Source organism: Odontomachus brunneus, unplaced genomic scaffold, assembly GCF_010583005.1.
Source record: "Odontomachus brunneus isolate Ranch 3 - 2012 unplaced genomic scaffold, Obru_v1 Obru_scaffold_033, whole genome shotgun sequence".
Taxonomy (NCBI): Eukaryota; Metazoa; Arthropoda; class Insecta; order Hymenoptera; family Formicidae; genus Odontomachus; species Odontomachus brunneus.
Genome location: NW_022639483.1, coordinates 2,396,867 through 2,416,001, shown reverse-complemented (window position 1 = coordinate 2,416,001; position 19,135 = coordinate 2,396,867). Strand labels below are relative to the sequence as shown.

The window sequence follows — 19,135 nt, the reverse complement described above, 5'->3', positions numbered from 1 at the left end:
CATTAGTGAAGATATGTTTACATGTCCAGACGATACATGCTTCACGCCTACCGATCGAGAGTCACCAGTGAAACGCGATGTCCATTGCATCACGAACGTCAATAACAGGTGTGCTATCGATGCGTTCAGGTTCTATAACAACAAGACAACATGTTGCTAGTGCAAATTAAGATGTTTCGTGAATAAGAAGAGAAGAGGATTATATTTAACTGATTTTATTACGCGGCACAAGATAATTGCAAGTGCGTTGCAGATGCTGTTATAACAATTGTTTATATTTACGATATTATTTAATGTAAACCTGACACTTGCGAGAGACTCTAAAGTGCGATATATCATCAGTCGCGTTGAACTCGAATTTATGGTGACTTTGCCATTTGTAACACGCACCGAGAAAATATTCATGTGCTTCTTCGTGTTGGCTATGAAGCGCGGTATATATTTTGATGTGTTTCAGGAAGAACGACTCTTGGATGATTGTTTGTATTTTATCTATATTTTTTAAAACGTATGCCGTTTGCTATAAAATGTGCGATTTTATAATTAGTGATTTACTAGTAACTCGATGTTCTTCTACTACTACAGTTTATAAAAAAAAAAAATATCGGCCAGCCATTCTGATCTTTCATTGCATCGCCAACAGCACGGACAAGTACGATCCAGAAGCATTCATGATCTAAAAGACATTGTCTCTTAGTGGCAAGAAAACTCCCATAATTTGTAATAATATTATAGAAAAGCGTATTTTCCGCTGTGAAAATTTGATACGTGCTCCAGTTAAATGTGAATAAGAAACATCTGTGAAAATTAGTGGTTATTGGATTAGGAAGGACCAGGAAGTACATAGAATCATCACAGAAGCGTTAAATTTACGCTCGTAATGTTGCGCGTTGCAAAATATGCATATAAATCTTACACTTGCGAAGGATTGTAAGGAGAGTTCCGTCATCTTCCCAGCAGTGAGCGTTAATTGCTTCTGCGATCGCAGTATAATAAACAACAGAATACGACAGTCTGTGGGCTTTAATTTGTACCACTCGGTGTTGTACGCCGCGCTGCCGATCAGCTTGCTCTACGAAGATGGAAACGATGCTGTAGTTATCTGACGTTTAAAACGTCGAGTACTGTTGTTTGTTCGTCGTTGTTACTATTATTTTCTCACCGCTAACCTTATTGCTCAGGTATTCCCCGGCGAAACAAAATATAAACGCTTCGAGATTTGTTATAGTGTAGAACAAAATAGACCGCATTATCTGCTCTACTACGTTGGGGCTGCCAATCGCCTGCAGTTAGGCGCAAAAACAACGTGCGAAGTCATTTGATGCATTTTAGAACCACGCGCAAGTTACTATATCAGATATACTGCATGTGATAGAATGTGACGAAATGACGAGGAAAGAGAAATTATAATGAAATGAAATTTGCACACACACACACACACACACACTCATATTTAGAAATGTATTAAGATTTTATATAACCACGCTGTACATTGACACGTACAGAGAATCATAATAATTTTATACTTACACAGTCGTCTGCATGTCTACTTTCTATCCATGATATTCAACGATCTTACCTTTACGATAAGAAAGCCCAACGAACAAATCATTAATGTGTTTGACGCAAACTGCAGGAACGCGATTTGCGTGTAGAGATTGTTGATATTTTTTGAAAAGTTGATGATTTTCTGATGTTTCTGTATGATTTGGTTCAGTGTGACGTTGGTCGATTTGTGTTTATCTTCATTCGCGCGAGGTATGAGTTGCGTAAACCATTTGCGTAGAATCTCCATCTGACCCGCTGCGTGTAACGTCTGAAAGCGAAAATTTCGTATATAAAATTGATTGAATTTCATGTCTGACTCACGTTTACGTGAATAATATACGTGACATGTTTGAAATTGTAATATCAGCATTGTGTAGAGGCTGTTAATCCTATAATATCAGCCTTATGTTTGGATAAAGAAGAATGTTTTGCACAAGTAGTCGTTACATTTTCATAAAACTCTATCAACACATTGATAGAGAGATAACTGGCAGCTCACTTTTTCAGTGTCATCATTGCGGTCACATACGATTTACAGAAAAATTACCACATATGATATAAATTATATTATACAAATATTATTATAAGCGTATTAAACTTATAATTTGTAACTTGTAATATTGGATTTTATTTTATTTATAATATTTCACAAATTATTTGAGTTTTCAACTTTTTTATATATTATCAGAGCATTCTACAAGTTTTCTCAATGTCCGGATTCATCTAATCATTTATTTCCCTTATTATTTTTCCTTATATATTTTACCACTACATCGTTCTACGCAAAATTCAAAGTTTTACACAAAATAAATTTTCAAGAAATACTTTTTAATAGAATTATATCGGAGTATATAAAAATGAAATATATAAACTGTAGCAAAATATTTTTATTTGTGTTGATCTTATTTCAATATAAATATAACAAGCAGGTTGTGAAGAAGAATATATTTATAGAAGAAGAAACCTAATATTTACTTCCATTCCATTAAATGAAAAATTGGATCCGAATACTCAGCCACCCGTATAGTATAAAATGTTCGTGCGGCATAAACGGTAAAGAATGAACTTGTGGGCAATTAACGTACTTATTTTTATAATTTTCAGGTACATTACAAGATAATCCTGACGAGAGGTTCAGAAAATGTATAATTGACTCACCAGAGTCAACAGCAATGCGTTTGTGATGCCGGCAGCCAAGGCGCACATAATCACGAACAAGAATTCGACTATTAATATGGATCTATATATGAGTTGCGTGTTAACGTCGAAGGGAATATTTAACTTGTCGACAAAGGGCAGCTCCGTCGTGCGGTCTGTGACGTCGACGTCGTCCAAGATAACGCCGGCGCAATATGCGATGACCGACATCGTATGAAGCATGACTATGGAGTTGATAATACGATCCGATGTTTTCGCCTTGCACTCTACCTCGTGAGATTCCATATCACTTTTGGCGCACTCGTCCCAATCGTCCGACATCATCGTCAAGATTTCGATGAAATTTCTGTGGACGACCGTGATCGTCGATCATGCGATCGCGCAAACCCTAATTCTCGCGTTTCGGGAAGCTCTCGCGTTTTCCACGCAAATGACAGCCGCAAAAAAATTGATAATCACGCAAGTAGCTTTTGTATTTTTGTCCCGGGCTTTTTGGAGGCTTTCAAAATAATATCAGTTTTAGCGGAAACTCATTCCGCGATACGAATAACCAGGTATCATGCATGCCTTAACATTAACACCACAGTTATTATTTATTATAACTATCTTATAATTAAAGTCACTTTCAACTCTACACATAGTGTGCAGGTTGACAATCGTAGGTGATCCTAATGCCTAATGTACTTACGCTTGTAAGGATTTGTGCCATGACACTGAATGAGTTATGCCTTAATAATAACGACAATATGTAAGCGCTAAGGCATATATGACGTCTGGCGTACACTGTACTTACCGTTGTTTCAACCAAAACAGGATAAACTTAATTAATACTTTGCTATACGCCAGAAAGCTGCACAAGCAGTCCACCAGATCGAGAAGCTCGGCGGTGTATACGTGCGTCAGGAAGTAGCGGTAATGACAGTACTCGACAAACACTATTGAGACGATCCAAAATACCCTGCAGACCAGAACGTATGACATGCCCGGCCAAATACCGAACAGAATGAATGTATATTTTAACGTGCGATTAAGCGTACTCCTCCGCATAATGCTCGCCTCTCTCTCGTCCTGTTCGTTTTAATCGAGCGAGCGCATCGAAAGTGTACACGCGAACGATAAACACTCTCCGAGTAGCAGGGTGACGTCGCTAATGCGGATCCCAGTGTGTATCAGCTTTTGAAGTGAAACGTAGAGCACTCGCGCGAAGACTGCGCGCGACGCTGAAAAGTCATTATAGTGGTCGACATTGCAGCGACTGTTGTCGACCAATGGGAGCCACTCATGAAATATTTTCATCATGATGCGCGCAGACTGCGGATATATATTCGCCGTACGGTGAGTTCTGGCAATTTTAAGAAAAATAATAGAGAATAGGTAGATTTGTCTGTGTCTTCCATCGACAAGAGGGAATTGACGGATGGTGTGGTTACGAACTGTACTCTTGAAATATGCAACGATACGTGCGAGAACACGCGTACACCGTGTGTACGGTCGCGAGTAGTCTTTGTTGAGCTTTGGAGACCTTTTGAAATTTAGAGGGTGTAACACACGTAGGGGGAGAAATAACAGGGAAAAGAGCCGCGCGGTATTGCGCAAAATTACGAGTTCCCCTTTGCGTTTGCGCGACTCTTGCTCCGCTCGAATTACATATGAGGGAAGATGCACGAGTTTCCTTTCCTTTTTTTTCTTTGCTTTACGAGTCATAGATAATCGGGATATTATATGCGTGTTAGTTCTCCAGTGAACACTCCTGCCAGTTTTATGGCAATTTGCAACGTTCCTCTGGACATTATTCTGTGAATCATTATTTTATATATACAAATTAAACATATTTTTAGCATAAATGACGGTTATTATGACGTTTGTGTCCATTTAACTAGTGAAGATGTGTTTACATGTCCAGGCGACACATGCTTCACGCCTACCGATCGAGGGTCACCGGTGAAATGCGATGTCCATTGCATCACGAACGTCAATAATAGGTGTGCTATCGATGCGTTCAAGTTCCATAAGAACAAGACAACATGATGCTAGTGCAAATTAAGATGTTTCGTGAATAAGAAGGGAAGGGGATTATATCTAACTGATTTTATTACGCGGCACAAGGTCTAGATAATTGCAAGTGCGTTGCAGATGTTGTTATAACAATTGTTTATATTTACGATATTATTTAATGTGAACCTGACACTTGCGAGAGACTTTAAAGTGCGATATATCATCAGTCGCGTTGAACTCGAATTTATGGTGACTTTGCCATTTGTAACACGCACCGAGAAAATATTCATGTGCTTCTTCGTGTTGGCTATGAAGCGCGGTATATATTTTGATGTGTTTCAGGAAGAACGACTCTTGGATGATTGTATTTTATGTATATTTTTTAAAAAGTATGCCGTTTGCTATAAAATGTGCGATTTTATAATTAGTGATTTACTAGTAACTCGATGTTCTTCTACTACTACAGTTTATAAAAAAAAAAATATCGGCCAGCCATTCTGATCTTTCATTGCATCGCCAACAGCACGGACAAGTACGATCCAGAAGCATTCATGATCTAAAAGATATGGTCTCTTAGATATGGTGGCAAAAAAACTCCCATAATTTGTAATAATATTATAGAAAAGCGTGCTTTCCGCTGTGAAAATTTGATACGTGCCGCAATTAAATGTAAATAAGAAACATCTGTGAAAATAAGTGGTTATTGGATGAGGAAGGACCAGGAAGTACATAGAATCGGCTTAGAAGCGTTAAAGTTACGTGTTGCAAAGTATGTATATAAATCTTACACTTGCGAAGGATTTTAAGGAGAGTTCCGTCATCTTCCCAGCAGTGAGCGTTAATTGCTTCTGCGATCGCAGTATAATAAACAACAGAATACGACAGTCTGTGGGCTTTAATTTGTACCACTCGGTGTTGTACGCCGCGCTGCCGATCAGCTTGCTCTACGAAGATGGAAACGATGCTGTAGTTATCTGACGTTTAAAACGTCGAGTACTGTTGTTTGTTCGTCGTTGTTACTATTATTTTCTCACCGCTAACCTTATTGCTCAGGTATTCCCCGGCGAAACAAAATATAAACGCTTCGAGATTTGTTATAGTGTAGAACAAAATAGACCGCATTATCTGCTCTACTACGTTGGGGCTGCCAATCGCCTGCAGTTAGGCGCAAAAACAACGTGCGAAGTCATTTGATGCATTTTAGAACCACGCGCAAGTTACTATATCAGATATACTGCATGTGATAGAATGTGAAGAAATGACGAGGAAAGAGAAATAATAATAAAATGAAATTTGTACACACGCACACATATTTAGAAATATATTAAGATTTTATATAATCACACTGTACAAAGACATGTACAGAGGATGATACTAATTTTATACTTACACAGTCATCTGCATGTCTACTTTCTATCCATGATATTCAACGATCTTACCTTTACGATAAGAAAGCCCAACGAACAAATCATTATCGTGTTTGACGCAAACTGCAGGAACGCGATTTGCGTGTAGAGATTATTAATATTTTTCGAAAAGTTGATGATTTTCTGATGTTTCTGTATAATCTGGTTCAGGGTGACGTTGATCGATTCGTGTTTATCTTCATTCGTGTGAGATATAAGTTGCGTGAACCATTTGCGTAGAATCTCCATCTGACCGGCTACGTGTAACGTCTGAAATCGAAAATTTCGAACATAAAATTGATTGAACTTCATGTCTGATTCACGTTTGTGTGAATAATATATGTGATATGTTTGAATTTGTAATATCAGCATTGTGTAGAGGCTGTTAATCCTATAACATCAGCCTTTTGTTTGGATAAAGAAGAATGTTTTACAATGCACAAGTAGTCGTTACATATTCAAAACTTTATCAACACGTTGATCGCCAAGATAACTGGCAGCTTTCTTTCTCAGTAACATTTTTGCGGTCACATATGTTTCACAGAAAAATTACCATTTATGATATAAATTATATTATATAAATATTATTATAAGCACATTAAACTTATAATTTGTAACTTATATTTTTGGATTTTATTTTATTTATAATATATTTCAAATTATTTGAGTTCTCAAATTTTTCGTATATTATCAGAGCATTTCACAAGTTTTCTCAATGTCCAGATTTATCTAATTATTTATTTCCCTTATCATTCTTTTTTTTTATTATTCTTTTATTATTTATTATGTCATTCTACGCAAAGTTCAAAGTTTTACACAAAATAAATATTTGAATAAAAATTCAAGAAATATTTTTTAGTAGAGGTATATCGGAATATATAAAAATGAAATATAGAAACTGTAGCAAATTATTTTTATTTTCTGTGTTGATGTTACTTCAATCTAAATTTTATCAAGATTGTCAAGAAGAATATATTTATAGAAGAAGAGATCTAATATTTACTTTCATTCCATTAAAAAATATAAGTGGATCCGAATACTCAGCCACCTGTATAGTATAAAATGTTCGTGCGGCATAAACGGTGAGGAACTTATAGGCAATTAACGTGCTTATTTTTGTAATTTTCAGGTACATTACAAGATAATCCGGACGAGGGGTTCACAAAACGTGTAACTGACTCACCAGAGTCAACAGCAACGCGTTCGTGATGCCGGCTGCCAAGGTGCACATAATCACGAACAAGAATTCGACGATTAATATGGATCTATATATAAGTTGCGTGTTAACGTCGAAGGGAATATCTAACTTGATGACAAAGGGCAGCTCCGTCGTGCGGTCTGTGACGTCTGCGTCGTTCAGGATAACGCCGGCGCAATATGCGATGACCGATATCGTGTGAAGCATGACTATGGAGTTGATGATACGATCCGATGTTTTTGCCTTGCACTCTACCTCGCGAAATTCCATGTCACTTTTGGCGCACTCGTCCCAATCGTCCTCCATCATCGACAAGATTTCGATGAAATTTCTGTGGACGACCGTGATCGTCGATCATACGATCGCGCAAACCCTAATTCTCGCGCTTCGGGAAGCTCTCGCGTTTTCCGCGCAAATGACAGACGCAAAAAATTTATAATCACGCTTTTGTATTTTTGTCCCATGCTTTTTGAAGGCTTTCGAAATAATATCAGTTTTAGCAGAAACTCATGCTGCGATACGAATAACCAGATATCATGCATGCCTTAACATTAACACCAAAGTTATTATTTATTATAACTATCTTATAATTAAAGTCACTTTCAACTCTACACATAATGCGCAGGTTGACAATCGTAGGTGATCCTAGTAACTCGTACTTACGTCATATTACGCTTGTGAGGATTTGTGCCATGACACTGAATGAGTTATGCCTTAATAATAACGACAATATGTAAGCGCTAAGGCATATATGACGTCTGGCGTACACTGCACTTACCGTTGTTTCAACCAAAACAGGATAAACTTAAAGAATACTTTGCTACATGCCAGAAAGCTGCACAAGCAGTCCACCAGATCGAGAAGCTCGGCGGTGTATATGTGTGTCAGAAAGTAGCGATAATGACAGTACTCGACAAACACTATTGAGACGATCCAAAATACCCTGCAGACCAGAACGTACGACATATCCGGCCAAATTCCGAACAGAATAAACATATATTTCAACGTGCGATTAAGCGTGCTTCTTCGCATCATAGTGCTCGCCTCTCCTCCTATTCGTCTAACCGAGATATTGCATCGAATAAGTGGGCGTGAACGATAAACACTCTCGGAGAAGCGGAAAGACAACGGGATGTCTTTGCTGCTAATGCGGATCCCAATGTGTATCAGCGAAACGTGAAGTGAAAGAAGTGAAACGTAGAGCACCCGCGCGAAGACTACGCGCGGCGCGGACAAGTCATTATACTGGTCGACTTTGCAGCGACTGTTGTCGACCAATGGGAGCCACTCATAAAATATTTTCATCGTGATGCACGCAGACTGCGGATATATATTCGCCGTGCGGTGAGTTCTGGCAATTTTAAGAAAAATAAGAGAGAACAGGTGTATTTGTCTGTGCCTTCCATCGACAAGAGGTAATTGACGGGTGGTGTAGTTACGAACTGTACTCTTGAAATATGCAACGATACGTGCGAGAACCCGCGTATACGATACGTGTGTACGATAGCGAGTAGTTTTTGTTGAGCTTTGGCGACCTCTTGAAATTTAGAGGGTGTAACAGACGTGGAGGGAGAAATAACAGAGAAGAGAGCCGCGCGGATTGCGCAGAACTACGTGTTTCCTTTTGCGTTTGCGCGACTCTCGCTCCGCTCAAATTACATATAAGGGAAGATATGCGAGTTTCCTTTCTTTTTTTTTCTTTGTTTTACGAGTTATGGAAAATCAGGATATCATATGCGTGTTAATTCTCGAGTGAACGTCCCGGATTGCTTTGACGTGGTTTGCAACTTTGGCTTTGAAAATCTTACTTTAGCTGATTCGTTAAATTGGCTTGTGTCAAAATAAGCACTGATACGATGGGTATGTGTTTATGTAGCTACTGAAGATATATTTACATATCCATGCCTAGTATATGCGACTCACAACTGCCGATCGGGAGTCATCGGCGGAACGCATTATTCATTGTATCGGCAAGACCATTGAAAAATACGATTTGATGCTTGTAGTATCTCTAAAAGCAAGTTAATATGTTGCGAGTGCAAAGTAAAGTGTCGTAGAAGTAAGTAGAAAGTAGGGTTTCATTTGACGGATTATATCGTGCGACAGAAGGAGCCATTAATCGCGAATGCGAATGTTGCGTGGAACTTTTAAAAGAACTACTTTACATTTAATATATTTCTTTATGTGAAGCTTACACCTAAGATACTAAAGTGAGAAAGATACTAAAATGAGATTCATCATAATTTGTTTTACATTTGAATTTATGACTTTAAATTTATTGACTGAAGAATTATATGACTTTTTGTGTTGGTCAGAAGACTGACATGCGTTTTGATTTATTTTGGGAACAAGATTTTTCAAACAATTGTTTTTTATACGTCGACTATATTCTTGAAAAAAAATATGTCCTCTGTTATACAATGTGCGGCATTATAACTAGTGATTTACGTGTAACTCAGTGTTCCGTTACAGTTTATAAAAAAGATCGATCAGCCCAGTTTGACTGTTTATTGCATTGCCAACAGCACGGACAAGTACGATCCAGAAGCATTCATGATCTAAAAGAAATATGTCTCTGATAGAATTGTTTCTTAAGTTAGTGTCAAGAAAATTTGGGTGCTTCGTAATAATATCATAGAAAAGTGTGCTTCTTGCTATAAAAATTTTACATCCGCAGCAATTAGATGTAAAAGAGAAAAAATTGTAAAAATAAGTGTTTTTTGGAAGATGGGGAACGACTGTATGGAATCGGCTAGGAGCGTTGAACTGGCGCAAATATATGTGACTGTGTATATAAATCTTACACTCGCAAAGGTTTCTAAGGAGAGATCTGTCATCTTTCCAGCTGTGAGCGTCAATTGCCTCTGCGATCGCATTATAACAAAGAACAGAACACGACCGTCTTTAGGCTCCATGTTGTACCACGCGGTGTTGTACGCTGCGATACCGATCAGTTTGCTCTACGAAGATGGAAACAATGCTGTAGCTTACTGCCATGTAAAACATCGAGTATTGTTGCTTATTCGTCATTGTTACTATTATTCTCCTACCGCTAACCTTATTGCTCAGATATTCTCCGGCGAAGCAAAATATAAACGCTTCCAGATTTGTTATAGTATAAAACAAAAGAGACCGAACTATCTGTTCTACCGCGTTGGGGCTGCCAATCGCCTGCAATCAGGCGGAAAAACGACAGTCACACGATATCGAAGTCACTTGGTGTATTCGAGAACGCAAGTTTTTACATGAGACATACCGCGTGTAGACGAAGAAGGGAGAAGAAATGATTTTAGAAGTAATTTTATACTTACATATCATTCGCTTAAGTATCTATCTCTGATAGTCAACGATCTTACCGTTACGATAAGAAAGCCCAACGAACAAATCATTATCATGTTCGACCCGAACTGTAGGAACGCGACGTGCGTGTAGAGGCTCTCGATACTTTCCGAAAAGTAGATGATTTTCTGATGCTTCTTTATGATCTGGTTCAGCGTAACGTCGATCGATTTGTGCTTGTTCTCATTTGCGTGAGGCACAAGTTGTGTGAACCAGTTACGTAGAATGTCTATCTGGCCGGCGGCGTGTAACGTCTAAAATTGAAAATTTCCCATATGAAATTGATTGGACTTCACGATTGACTCACGTTTATGTGACTGATATAATATGCAAAATGTTGGATGTCGCAGTATCAACAATGTATACTTGTTGAGATTGTGAATTTCATAACATCGATATTGTTTGGATAAAAAGAAAGGTTTTGCAATACACACGTAATTGTTACATACTCCGACAAATCTATTAACATGTTGACTGCCAAGGTAATCACAGATAACAGACAACTTACTTTTTCAGTGGTATCATTGTGGTCACGTGTAATTCACAGATAATTGTGTGTCACCTGCGTAATATACAATTTTATTGTAATATAGATATATACCAAACTTGCTGGCAATCAACATATTAATTCTAATTTTCACTTTAGTTATAGGTGGTTCTGATGAGGAGTTTGTCTAATGTGTATTTGACTCACCAGACTCAATAGCAATGCGTTCGTCACGCCGGCTGCCCATCCGCACATAATCATATACAAGAATTCGATGATTAATACAGCTCTGTATACGAGTTGCGTGTTAACGTCGAATGGGATGTCTAACTTGTTGACATAGGGTAGCTCCGTCGTGTGGTCTGTGACGTCGACGTCGTCCAGGATAACGCCGGTGCAATACGCGATGATCGTCATCGTGTGAAGTACGACTATCGAGTTCATGATACGATCCGATGTTTTCGCCTTGCATTCCGCCTCGCGAAATTCCGTATCGCTCTTGGCGCACTCGTCCCAATCGTCCGACATCATCGACAAGATTTCGACGAAGTTTCTGTGGACGAGCGTGTCCGTCGATCATGCGATCGCGAGACCCTAATTTTCGCGTTTCGGAAATCACTCGTGTTTTCCACGCAAACGACAGCCCCAAGTAATTGACAACTATAAAGCTTGGAGCTCTAGGTATTTTGTGCCCCAGATGGAAGCTACTGAAGTAATGTCGTTATCAGCGGAAACTCATGCCGCGATACGAGCAACCAGGTGTCATGCATGCCTTAACATTAACATCACAAAGTTACAATTTATTGTACTATTTTATAATTCGGTCGCACCATTTTTAACTGCACACGTTAATGCGCAAGGCCGACGATCGTCGGAAGTTCTAATGAGTTGTACTTACGTCGTCCTGTGCTCGAGGGGACTTGTTCCAGAACACTGAATAAATTATGCTTTAATAATAACGACAATATGTAAGCGCTAAGGCATATATGACTTCTGGCGCACAACGTTATACTTACTGTTGATTCAGCCAAAACATGATAAACTTTATTAACACTTTGATATACGCCAAAAAGCTGCACAAACAGTCCATCAGATCGAGAAGCTCAGCGGTATATATGTGAGTCACAAAATAATGATAATGACAGTACCCGACGAACACTAATGAGACGACCCAAAATACCCTGCAGAGCAGAACGCCTGACATGCCTGGCCAAATACCGAACAGAATAAACATAAATTTCAACGTGCGATTAATCGTGTTCTTCCGGATCATAATGCTCGCCTCTCGACTGTTCGTCTAACCGAACGAGTGCATTGAACAGGTGCACGATACGAACGACAAACAGTCTCGGAGAAACGAAGAGACGAGGAGATGTCTCCGTCGTGAATCTGAATACCAATATTAATTAGCTTTTGAAGTGAATCATAGAGTACTCGCGTGAAGACTGCGAGCGGCGCTGAAAAGTCATCATCGTGGTCGAGTTTGCGTCGACCGTGCCGACCAATAGGAGCCGCTCATTAAATATTTTTCTCGTGATGCTCACCGCGGATATAGTCGCTGTGCAGTGAGTTCTGACAATTTTAATGAAAAGAACAGAGGGCGGGTGGGTTTGTCTGTCCCTTCCGCCGGCAAGAGGGGATTGGCGGACAGCGTGTTTGCGAATCGTTCGCTTGAAATATGCAACGATACATGCGACAACGCGCGGGCATTGTCTGTCTGATCTCTCGTCGAGCTCTCGCGACCTTTTGAAATTTAGAGAGTGTAACGCACGTGGGGGTAAAAATAACCGAAGAGAGTCACGCGCTCTTGCGATACTACGTGTCCCTCTCTGCGTATACGCGACTTTTGCTCCGCTCGGACTACGTATGAGGGAAGATCCGCGAGTTTCCTTTCCTTTTTTTCTTTGTTCTGCGATTCATGGAAAGACGGGATGCGATATCGTGCTCGTATTAGTTCTCGAGCAAACGCTTCGGGCGGTTTCGTGACAGTTTGCAACGTTGCTCTGGACATTATTCCGTGAATTATTATTGTATATATATATATATATATATATATATATATATATATATATATATATATGCAAACTGGAGATATGTATATTCACTGGATATATTTTAGGAAAAATAACTGCGACGTGTGTGTTTGTATAACTGAAGTTGTATTTACATATTGAGTCGATATATGTTTCACGACTACTGATCGAGATTAATGGGTGGGACGCAATGTTTATTCCATCGCCATTAACAAGTACGTTATCGATGCGCGCGGTACTATAAGAACGAATTTATATCTTGTGAGTGATAATTAAAATGTTCCACGAATAAACCGAGAACAGAAATTAACTAATTTTATCACGCGACGTAAATAATAAGAGGCCACTAATCTCGAGTGTGTTGCGCGGAGTTCTATTAAAACAATTGTTTTAAGTTTATTATATGGTTTAACGTAAACCTGATACTTGCAAAAGATTCTAAAGTATGATTCATTATTATTCGCGTTGAACCTATATTTACGGCGACTTTGTCGTCTCGTCATTCGCATCGAGACAGTATTCATGTGATTATTTGTGTTGGGTATGGAGAGCGAGACGCGTTTCAATGTGTTTCAGGAAGAACAACTTGGATGGTTGCGTCGTATTTTGTGTGTATTTTTGAAAAAGGGTATGTTTGTTATAAAATGTGCGATTCTATAACTAGTGATTTACTATTAACTCGGTGTTTCACTACTATAATTTATAAAAAAATGGTCATCCCAATCTCACTTTTCATTTCATCGCCAACAATACGGACAAGTACGTCCCAGAAGCATTCATTATCTAAAAGACATATTGTCTGTTAAATTAGTGACAACTCCTAATTTGGAATAGTATCATAGAAAAGAGTATTTTCATAGCTTCCCGCTATGAAAATTTCATTCGTGCCGCAATTAAATGTGAATAAGAAAGATTTGTGAAAATTAGTGCTTATTGGACTTAGAAAGGACTAGGAAGTATGAGGAATCGACTTGAAGCGCTAAGCGCATGTAAAGTTATCCATTGTGCATATAATAGTGCATATAAATCTTACGCTCGCGAAGGACTGTAAGGAGAGTTCTGTTATCTTCCCAGCTGTGAGCGTCAATTGTTTCTGCGATCGCAGTATAATAAACAACAGAATACGGCCGTCTTTGGGTTTTAAATCGTACCACTCGGTGTTATACGCCGCGATGCCGATCAGTTTACTCTATAAAGATGGAAACGATACCGTTGTTTTCTAACGCTTAAAACATCGAGTATTGTTGTTTGTTCGTCACTGTTACTATTATTCTCTTGCTGCTAACCTTGTTGCTCAGATATTCCCCGGCGAAACAAAATATAAATGCTTCGAGATTTGTTATAGTGTAGAACAAAAGAGATCGCATTATCTGCTCTACCGCATTGGGGCTGCCAATCGCCTGCAAATAGACGTAAAAACGACGCGCGCATCGATGCATTTTAGAACCACACGCAAATTTCGATATCAGTCATACTGCATGTGATAAAAAGATGAAGCGATGATGAGGAAAAAGAAATAATAAGAAAATGAAATTTGCACATGCACACACATACACATATACTCTTAGAACTATATTAAAATTTTGTAAAATCATACTCTACATAGGCATGTACGTAGATATTATATATAAATATGTGGAGCATTTTTAGACTTACATTCATTTACACAACTATTTTCTATTCATAATACCTAAAAACTCTTACCGTTACGATAAGGAAGCCCAACGAGCAAATCATTATCATGTTTGACGCGAACTGCAGGAAAGCGATTTGTGTGTAAAGATTCTCGATACTTTTCGAAAAGTTGATGATTTTCTGATGCTTTTTTATGATCTGGTTCAGTGTGACGATCGATTGGTATTTGTCCTCATTTGCGCGAGGTACAAGTTGTGTGAAACATTTACGTAGAATGTCCATCTGACCGGCGACGTGTAATGTCTGAAATTGAAAATTTTGTGTATGAAATTGAAATTTGATGTCTGACGTTCGTGAGGATAATATAATGTTAAGAAAATGTTGGGAATTATAATATCAGCAATGAATGTGTGAAAACAGTGGTTATAACATGGACACTGTTTAGACAAAGAAGAAGGTTTTGCAGACATAGTTGTTGCATACTCAAAAAACTCTATTAACACCTTGCGAAGATAATTATAGCTGACAGGCAACTTATTTTTTAATTATAGTTAACCGCATTCTATCGATTACATATGACTCACAGATAATTGTGCGTTACTTGAGTAATATATAATTTTGTTGTAATAATAGTGGCATACACTAAATCCGTAGTGTCCAATTATGCTCAATTTGAATTATTTTTAACCATTCCTATAAGTCGCCACTACTCCTACTAAATATATTGTTAATTTAACTAATGTAATGCAGTTAAATAATTTAACTTAAAAAATGTATTAAATTTGACTAAAATTTAGTTTATGTTTTATTATGTGTACGTTAATGTAACCTTTGTTTTAGTAAAAAATAACTTAATATTGTTTTAAATGGGTTGATTAGATGTGGTTGTTTTTTTAAACACATGTTTTGTGTTAAAATAGTAAATTTTGACACATATAATAGTTAAAAATAACTAAATATTATTTAACTCAAGAAATTGATTTAAATTTGACCCTCTAATATTTAACAATGTATACCAAACGTGCTGACAATCACCATATTAATTATAATTTTTACGTTAATTATAGATAGTCCTGACGCTCGCATAATGTGTATACGACTCACCAGACTCAATAGCAATGCGTTCGTCACGCCGGCTGCCCAGGCGCACATAATTACGAACAAGAATTCGACGATTAATATCGATCTGTATGTGAGTTGCGTGTTTACGTTGAAGGGGATGTCCAACTTGTCGACATAGGGCAGCTCCGTCGTGCGATCTGTGATGTCGACGTCGTTTAGGACAATGCCGCTGCAATACCCGATGATCGTCATCGTGTGAAGCATGACTATTGAGTTCATGATACGATCCGATGTTTTCGCCTTGCACTCCGCTTCGTGAAATCCGCTATCGCTCTTGGCGCACTCGTCCCAATCGTCCGACATCATCGACAAAATTTCGATGAAATTTCTGTGGACGACCGTATTTGTCGATCATGTGATCGCACATGATCGCGGGATTACACTAATTTTCGCACTTTGTGATCACTCATGTCTTTCGCGCAAATGACAGTCGTAAAAAATTGACAATCACGAAAGTATCTCTTGTATCAGTTCCAGGTGAAGGCTTTCGATATATGTTTCGTTCTTAGCGAAAACTCATGCCGCGATACGAATAACCAGGTATCATGCATGCCTTAACATTAATGTCAAAGTTATCATTTATTATAATTATCTTATAATTAAAGTCACTTTCAACTCTACACATAATGAATAGGTTGCAATTGTTGATGATTCTAATGACTCGTACTTACGTCCTCCTACGCTTGTGGAGATTTGTGCCAGAACATTGAATGAATTGTGCTTTAATAATAACGACAATGTATAAGCGCTAAGGCATATATGACGTCTGGCGTACGCTGCACTTACCGCTGTTTCAACCAAAACAGGATAAACTTAATTAACACTTTGCCATACGCCAAAAAGCTGCACAAGCAGTCCACCAGATCGAGAAGCTCGGCGGTGTATATGTGCGTCAGAAAGTAGTGGTAATGACAGTACTCGACAAGTCCTAATGAGACGACCCAAAATATTCTGCAGACCAGAACGCATGACATATCCGGCCAAATACCGAACAGAATAAACATATATTTCAACGTGCGATTAAGCGTGCTTCTTCGCATCATAGTGCTTGCCTCTCCTCCTATTCGTCTAACCGAGATATTGCATCGAATAAGTACGCGTGAACGATAAACACTCTCGGAGAAGCGGAAAGACAACGGGATGTCTTTGCTGCTAATGCGGATCCCAATGTGTATCAGCGTTAGAAGTGAAACGTAGAGCACCCGCGCGAAGACTACGCGCGACGCTGACAAGTCATTATCCTGGTCGACTTTGCAGCGACTGTTGTTGACCAATGGGAGCCACTCATGAAATATTTTCATCGTGATGCACGCAGTCTGCGGATATATATTCGCCGTGTGGTGAGTTCTGGCAATTTTAAGAAAAATAAGAGAGAACAGGTGGATTTGTCTGTGCCTTCCATAGACAAGAGGTAATTGACGGGTGGTGTAGTTACGAACTGTACTCTTGAAATATGCAACGATACGTGCGAGAACCCGCGTATACGATACGTGTGTACGATAGCGAGTAGTTTTTGTTGAGCTTTGGCGACCTCTTGAAATTTAGAGGGTGTAACAGACGTGGAGGGAGAAATAACAGAGAAGAGAGCCGCGCGGGTTGCGCAGAACTACGTGTTTCCCTTTGCGTTTGCGCGACTCTCGCTCCGCTCAAATTACATATAAGGGAAGATGTGCGAGTTTCTTTTCTTTTTTTTTCTTTGCTTTACGAGTTATGGAAAATCGGGATATCATATGCGTGTTAATTCTCGAGTGAACGTCCCGGACTGCTTTGACGTGGTTTGCAACTTTGGCTTTGAAAATCTTACTTTAGCTGATTCGTTAAATTGGCTTGTGTAAAAATAAGCACTGATACGATGGGTATGTGTCTATGTAGCTACTGAAGATATATTTACATATCCATGCCTAGTATATGCGACTCACGACTGCCGATCGGGAGTCATCGGCGGAACGCATTATTCATTGTATCGGCAAGACCATTGAAAAATAGGATTTGATGCTTGTAGAATCTCTAAAAGCAAGTTAATATGTTGCGAGTGCAAAGTAAAGTGTCGTAGAAGTAAGTAGAAAGTGGGGTTTTATTTGACGGATTATATCGTGCGACAGAACGAGCCATTAATTGCGAATGCGAATGTTGCGTGGAGCTTTTAAAAGAACTACTTTACATTTATTATATTGCTTTACGTGAAGCTTACACTTAAGATACTAAAGTGAGAAAGATACTAAAATGAGATTCATCATAATTCGTTTTGCATTTGAATTTATGATTTTGAATTTATTGACTGAAGAATTATATGACTTTTTGTGTTGATCAGAAGACCGACATGCGTTTTTTTTGGGAACAAGGTTTTTCAAACAATTGTTTTTTATACGTCGGCTATATTCTTGAAAAAAAAAAAATGTTCTCCGTTATACAATGTGCGGCATTATAACTAGTGATTTACGTGTAACTCAGTATTCCGTTACAGTTTATAAATAAGATCGATCAATCCAGTTTGACTTTTTATTCCATCGCCAACAGCACGGACATGTACGATCCAGAAGCATTCATGATCTAAAAGAAATATGTCTCTGATAGAATTGTTTCTTAAGTTAGTGTCAAGAAAATTTGGGTGCTTCGTGAGGGCTGCTCCGTAAGTTTTGCGACTTGGCAACACTGGCGTTGCTAGGTAAGATCTAACCTTACCATCAAAAAGTTTGACAGTTTGGAAGATTTTTTTACTGGAAACGTTTTGTCGTACGGAGGCTACTTGTATTTTTTACAGTGACTTGAAAATTGTGTCTCAGCGAAAAAATGGAATTAACACGAGAACACTTTCGTGCGATGATTTTATATGACTTTCGACGTGGATTATCGAGACCAGAGTGCATCGATCAACTTGCTTCCACTTTTGGCAATGAAGTACCTCACAAGGCCACTATTTGTCGCTGGTTTAATGACTTCAATCGTGGTCGTAGTTCGCTCACCGACGAACCTCGCGAAGGTCGTCCAAAATCAGCTGCTGTGCCAGAAAACATCGATGCTGTGCGTGAATTGATAATGCAAGATCGACATGTGACATACCGTGAGATTCAGGCATCCCTGGGTGTTGGTATGAATTGCATACAAACGATATTGCATGAACATTTGGCCGTAAAAAAAATTTGTTCACGTTGGATCCCGCATAATTTAACAACTGCTCAAAAAAAGGATCGTGTAAATTGATGCAAAAAAATGT

General features: G+C 38.6%; 3 protein-coding genes across 4 annotated transcripts; all 3 read right to left on the bottom strand.

Annotated features, from left to right (window-relative positions):
• Positions 1–307: 307 nt before the first annotated feature.
• On the bottom strand, positions 308–12,549 carry LOC116843555. Its single transcript, XM_032814022.1, has 12 exons — positions 12,148–12,549; positions 11,339–11,684; positions 10,662–10,898; positions 10,363–10,476; positions 10,110–10,265; positions 6,141–6,377; positions 5,743–5,856; positions 5,490–5,645; positions 1,580–1,816; positions 1,170–1,283; positions 917–1,072; positions 308–676 (listed from the first exon to the last, which is right to left on the bottom strand). Exons 1-12 carry the CDS (start codon positions 12,402–12,404, stop codon positions 626–628), a joined length of 2,175 nt encoding a protein of 724 aa, XP_032669913.1. The 5' UTR covers positions 12,405–12,549; the 3' UTR covers positions 308–625.
• Positions 7,198–8,446, bottom strand: LOC116843557. Its single transcript, XM_032814025.1, has 2 exons — positions 8,084–8,446; positions 7,198–7,636 (listed from the first exon to the last, which is right to left on the bottom strand). The coding sequence occupies exons 1-2, from the start codon at positions 8,338–8,340 to the stop codon at positions 7,267–7,269; spliced, it is 627 nt and encodes a 208-aa protein (XP_032669916.1). The 5' UTR covers positions 8,341–8,446; the 3' UTR covers positions 7,198–7,266.
• An 898-nt stretch (positions 12,550–13,447) lies between the features above and the next one.
• Positions 13,448–17,340, bottom strand: LOC116843504 (odorant receptor 4-like). Of its 2 annotated transcripts, none has more exons than XM_032813964.1 (6): positions 16,708–17,340; positions 15,904–16,249; positions 14,869–15,102; positions 14,451–14,564; positions 14,198–14,353; positions 13,448–13,947 (listed from the first exon to the last, which is right to left on the bottom strand). In XM_032813964.1, exons 1-6 carry the CDS (start codon positions 17,220–17,222, stop codon positions 13,897–13,899), a joined length of 1,416 nt encoding a protein of 471 aa, XP_032669855.1. In that variant the 5' UTR covers positions 17,223–17,340; the 3' UTR covers positions 13,448–13,896. The 2 variants fall into 2 exon arrangements, with proteins under 2 accessions (XP_032669855.1, XP_032669856.1); XM_032813965.1 differs by having other exon boundaries at positions 17,036–17,195.
• Positions 17,341–19,135: the final 1,795 nt, after the last annotated feature.

Excerpts from the sequence above, each read along its gene's own strand:
- LOC116843555 (XM_032814022.1), bottom strand. The coding sequence starts at position 12,404 with ATGATCCGGAAGAACACGATTAATCGCACGTTGAAATTTATGTTTATT. Across the intron at positions 5,646-5,742 it reads GGGAATACCTGAGCAATAAG|AGCAAGCTGATCGGCAGCGC; the intron begins GTTAGCGGTGAG and ends CCATCTTCGTAG. Across the intron at positions 1,073-1,169 it reads GGGAATACCTGAGCAATAAG|AGCAAGCTGATCGGCAGCGC; the intron begins GTTAGCGGTGAG and ends CCATCTTCGTAG.
- LOC116843504 (XM_032813964.1), bottom strand. The coding sequence starts at position 17,222 with ATGAAAATATTTCATGAGTGGCTCCCATTGGTCAACAACAGTCGCTGC. Across the intron at positions 15,103-15,903 it reads ACGCATTGCTATTGAGTCTG|ACATTACACGTCGCCGGTCA; the intron begins GTGAGTCGTATA and ends TTTCAATTTCAG. Across the intron at positions 14,565-14,868 it reads TGGGCTTCCTTATCGTAACG|GCGATTGGCAGCCCCAATGC; the intron begins GTAAGAGTTTTT and ends GTCTATTTGCAG.
- LOC116843557 (XM_032814025.1), bottom strand. The coding sequence starts at position 8,340 with ATGATGCGAAGAAGCACGCTTAATCGCACGTTGAAATATATGTTTATT. Across the intron at positions 7,637-8,083 it reads CTGTTTTGGTTGAAACAACG|AAATTTCATCGAAATCTTGT; the intron begins GTAAGTGCAGTG and ends GGTCGTCCACAG.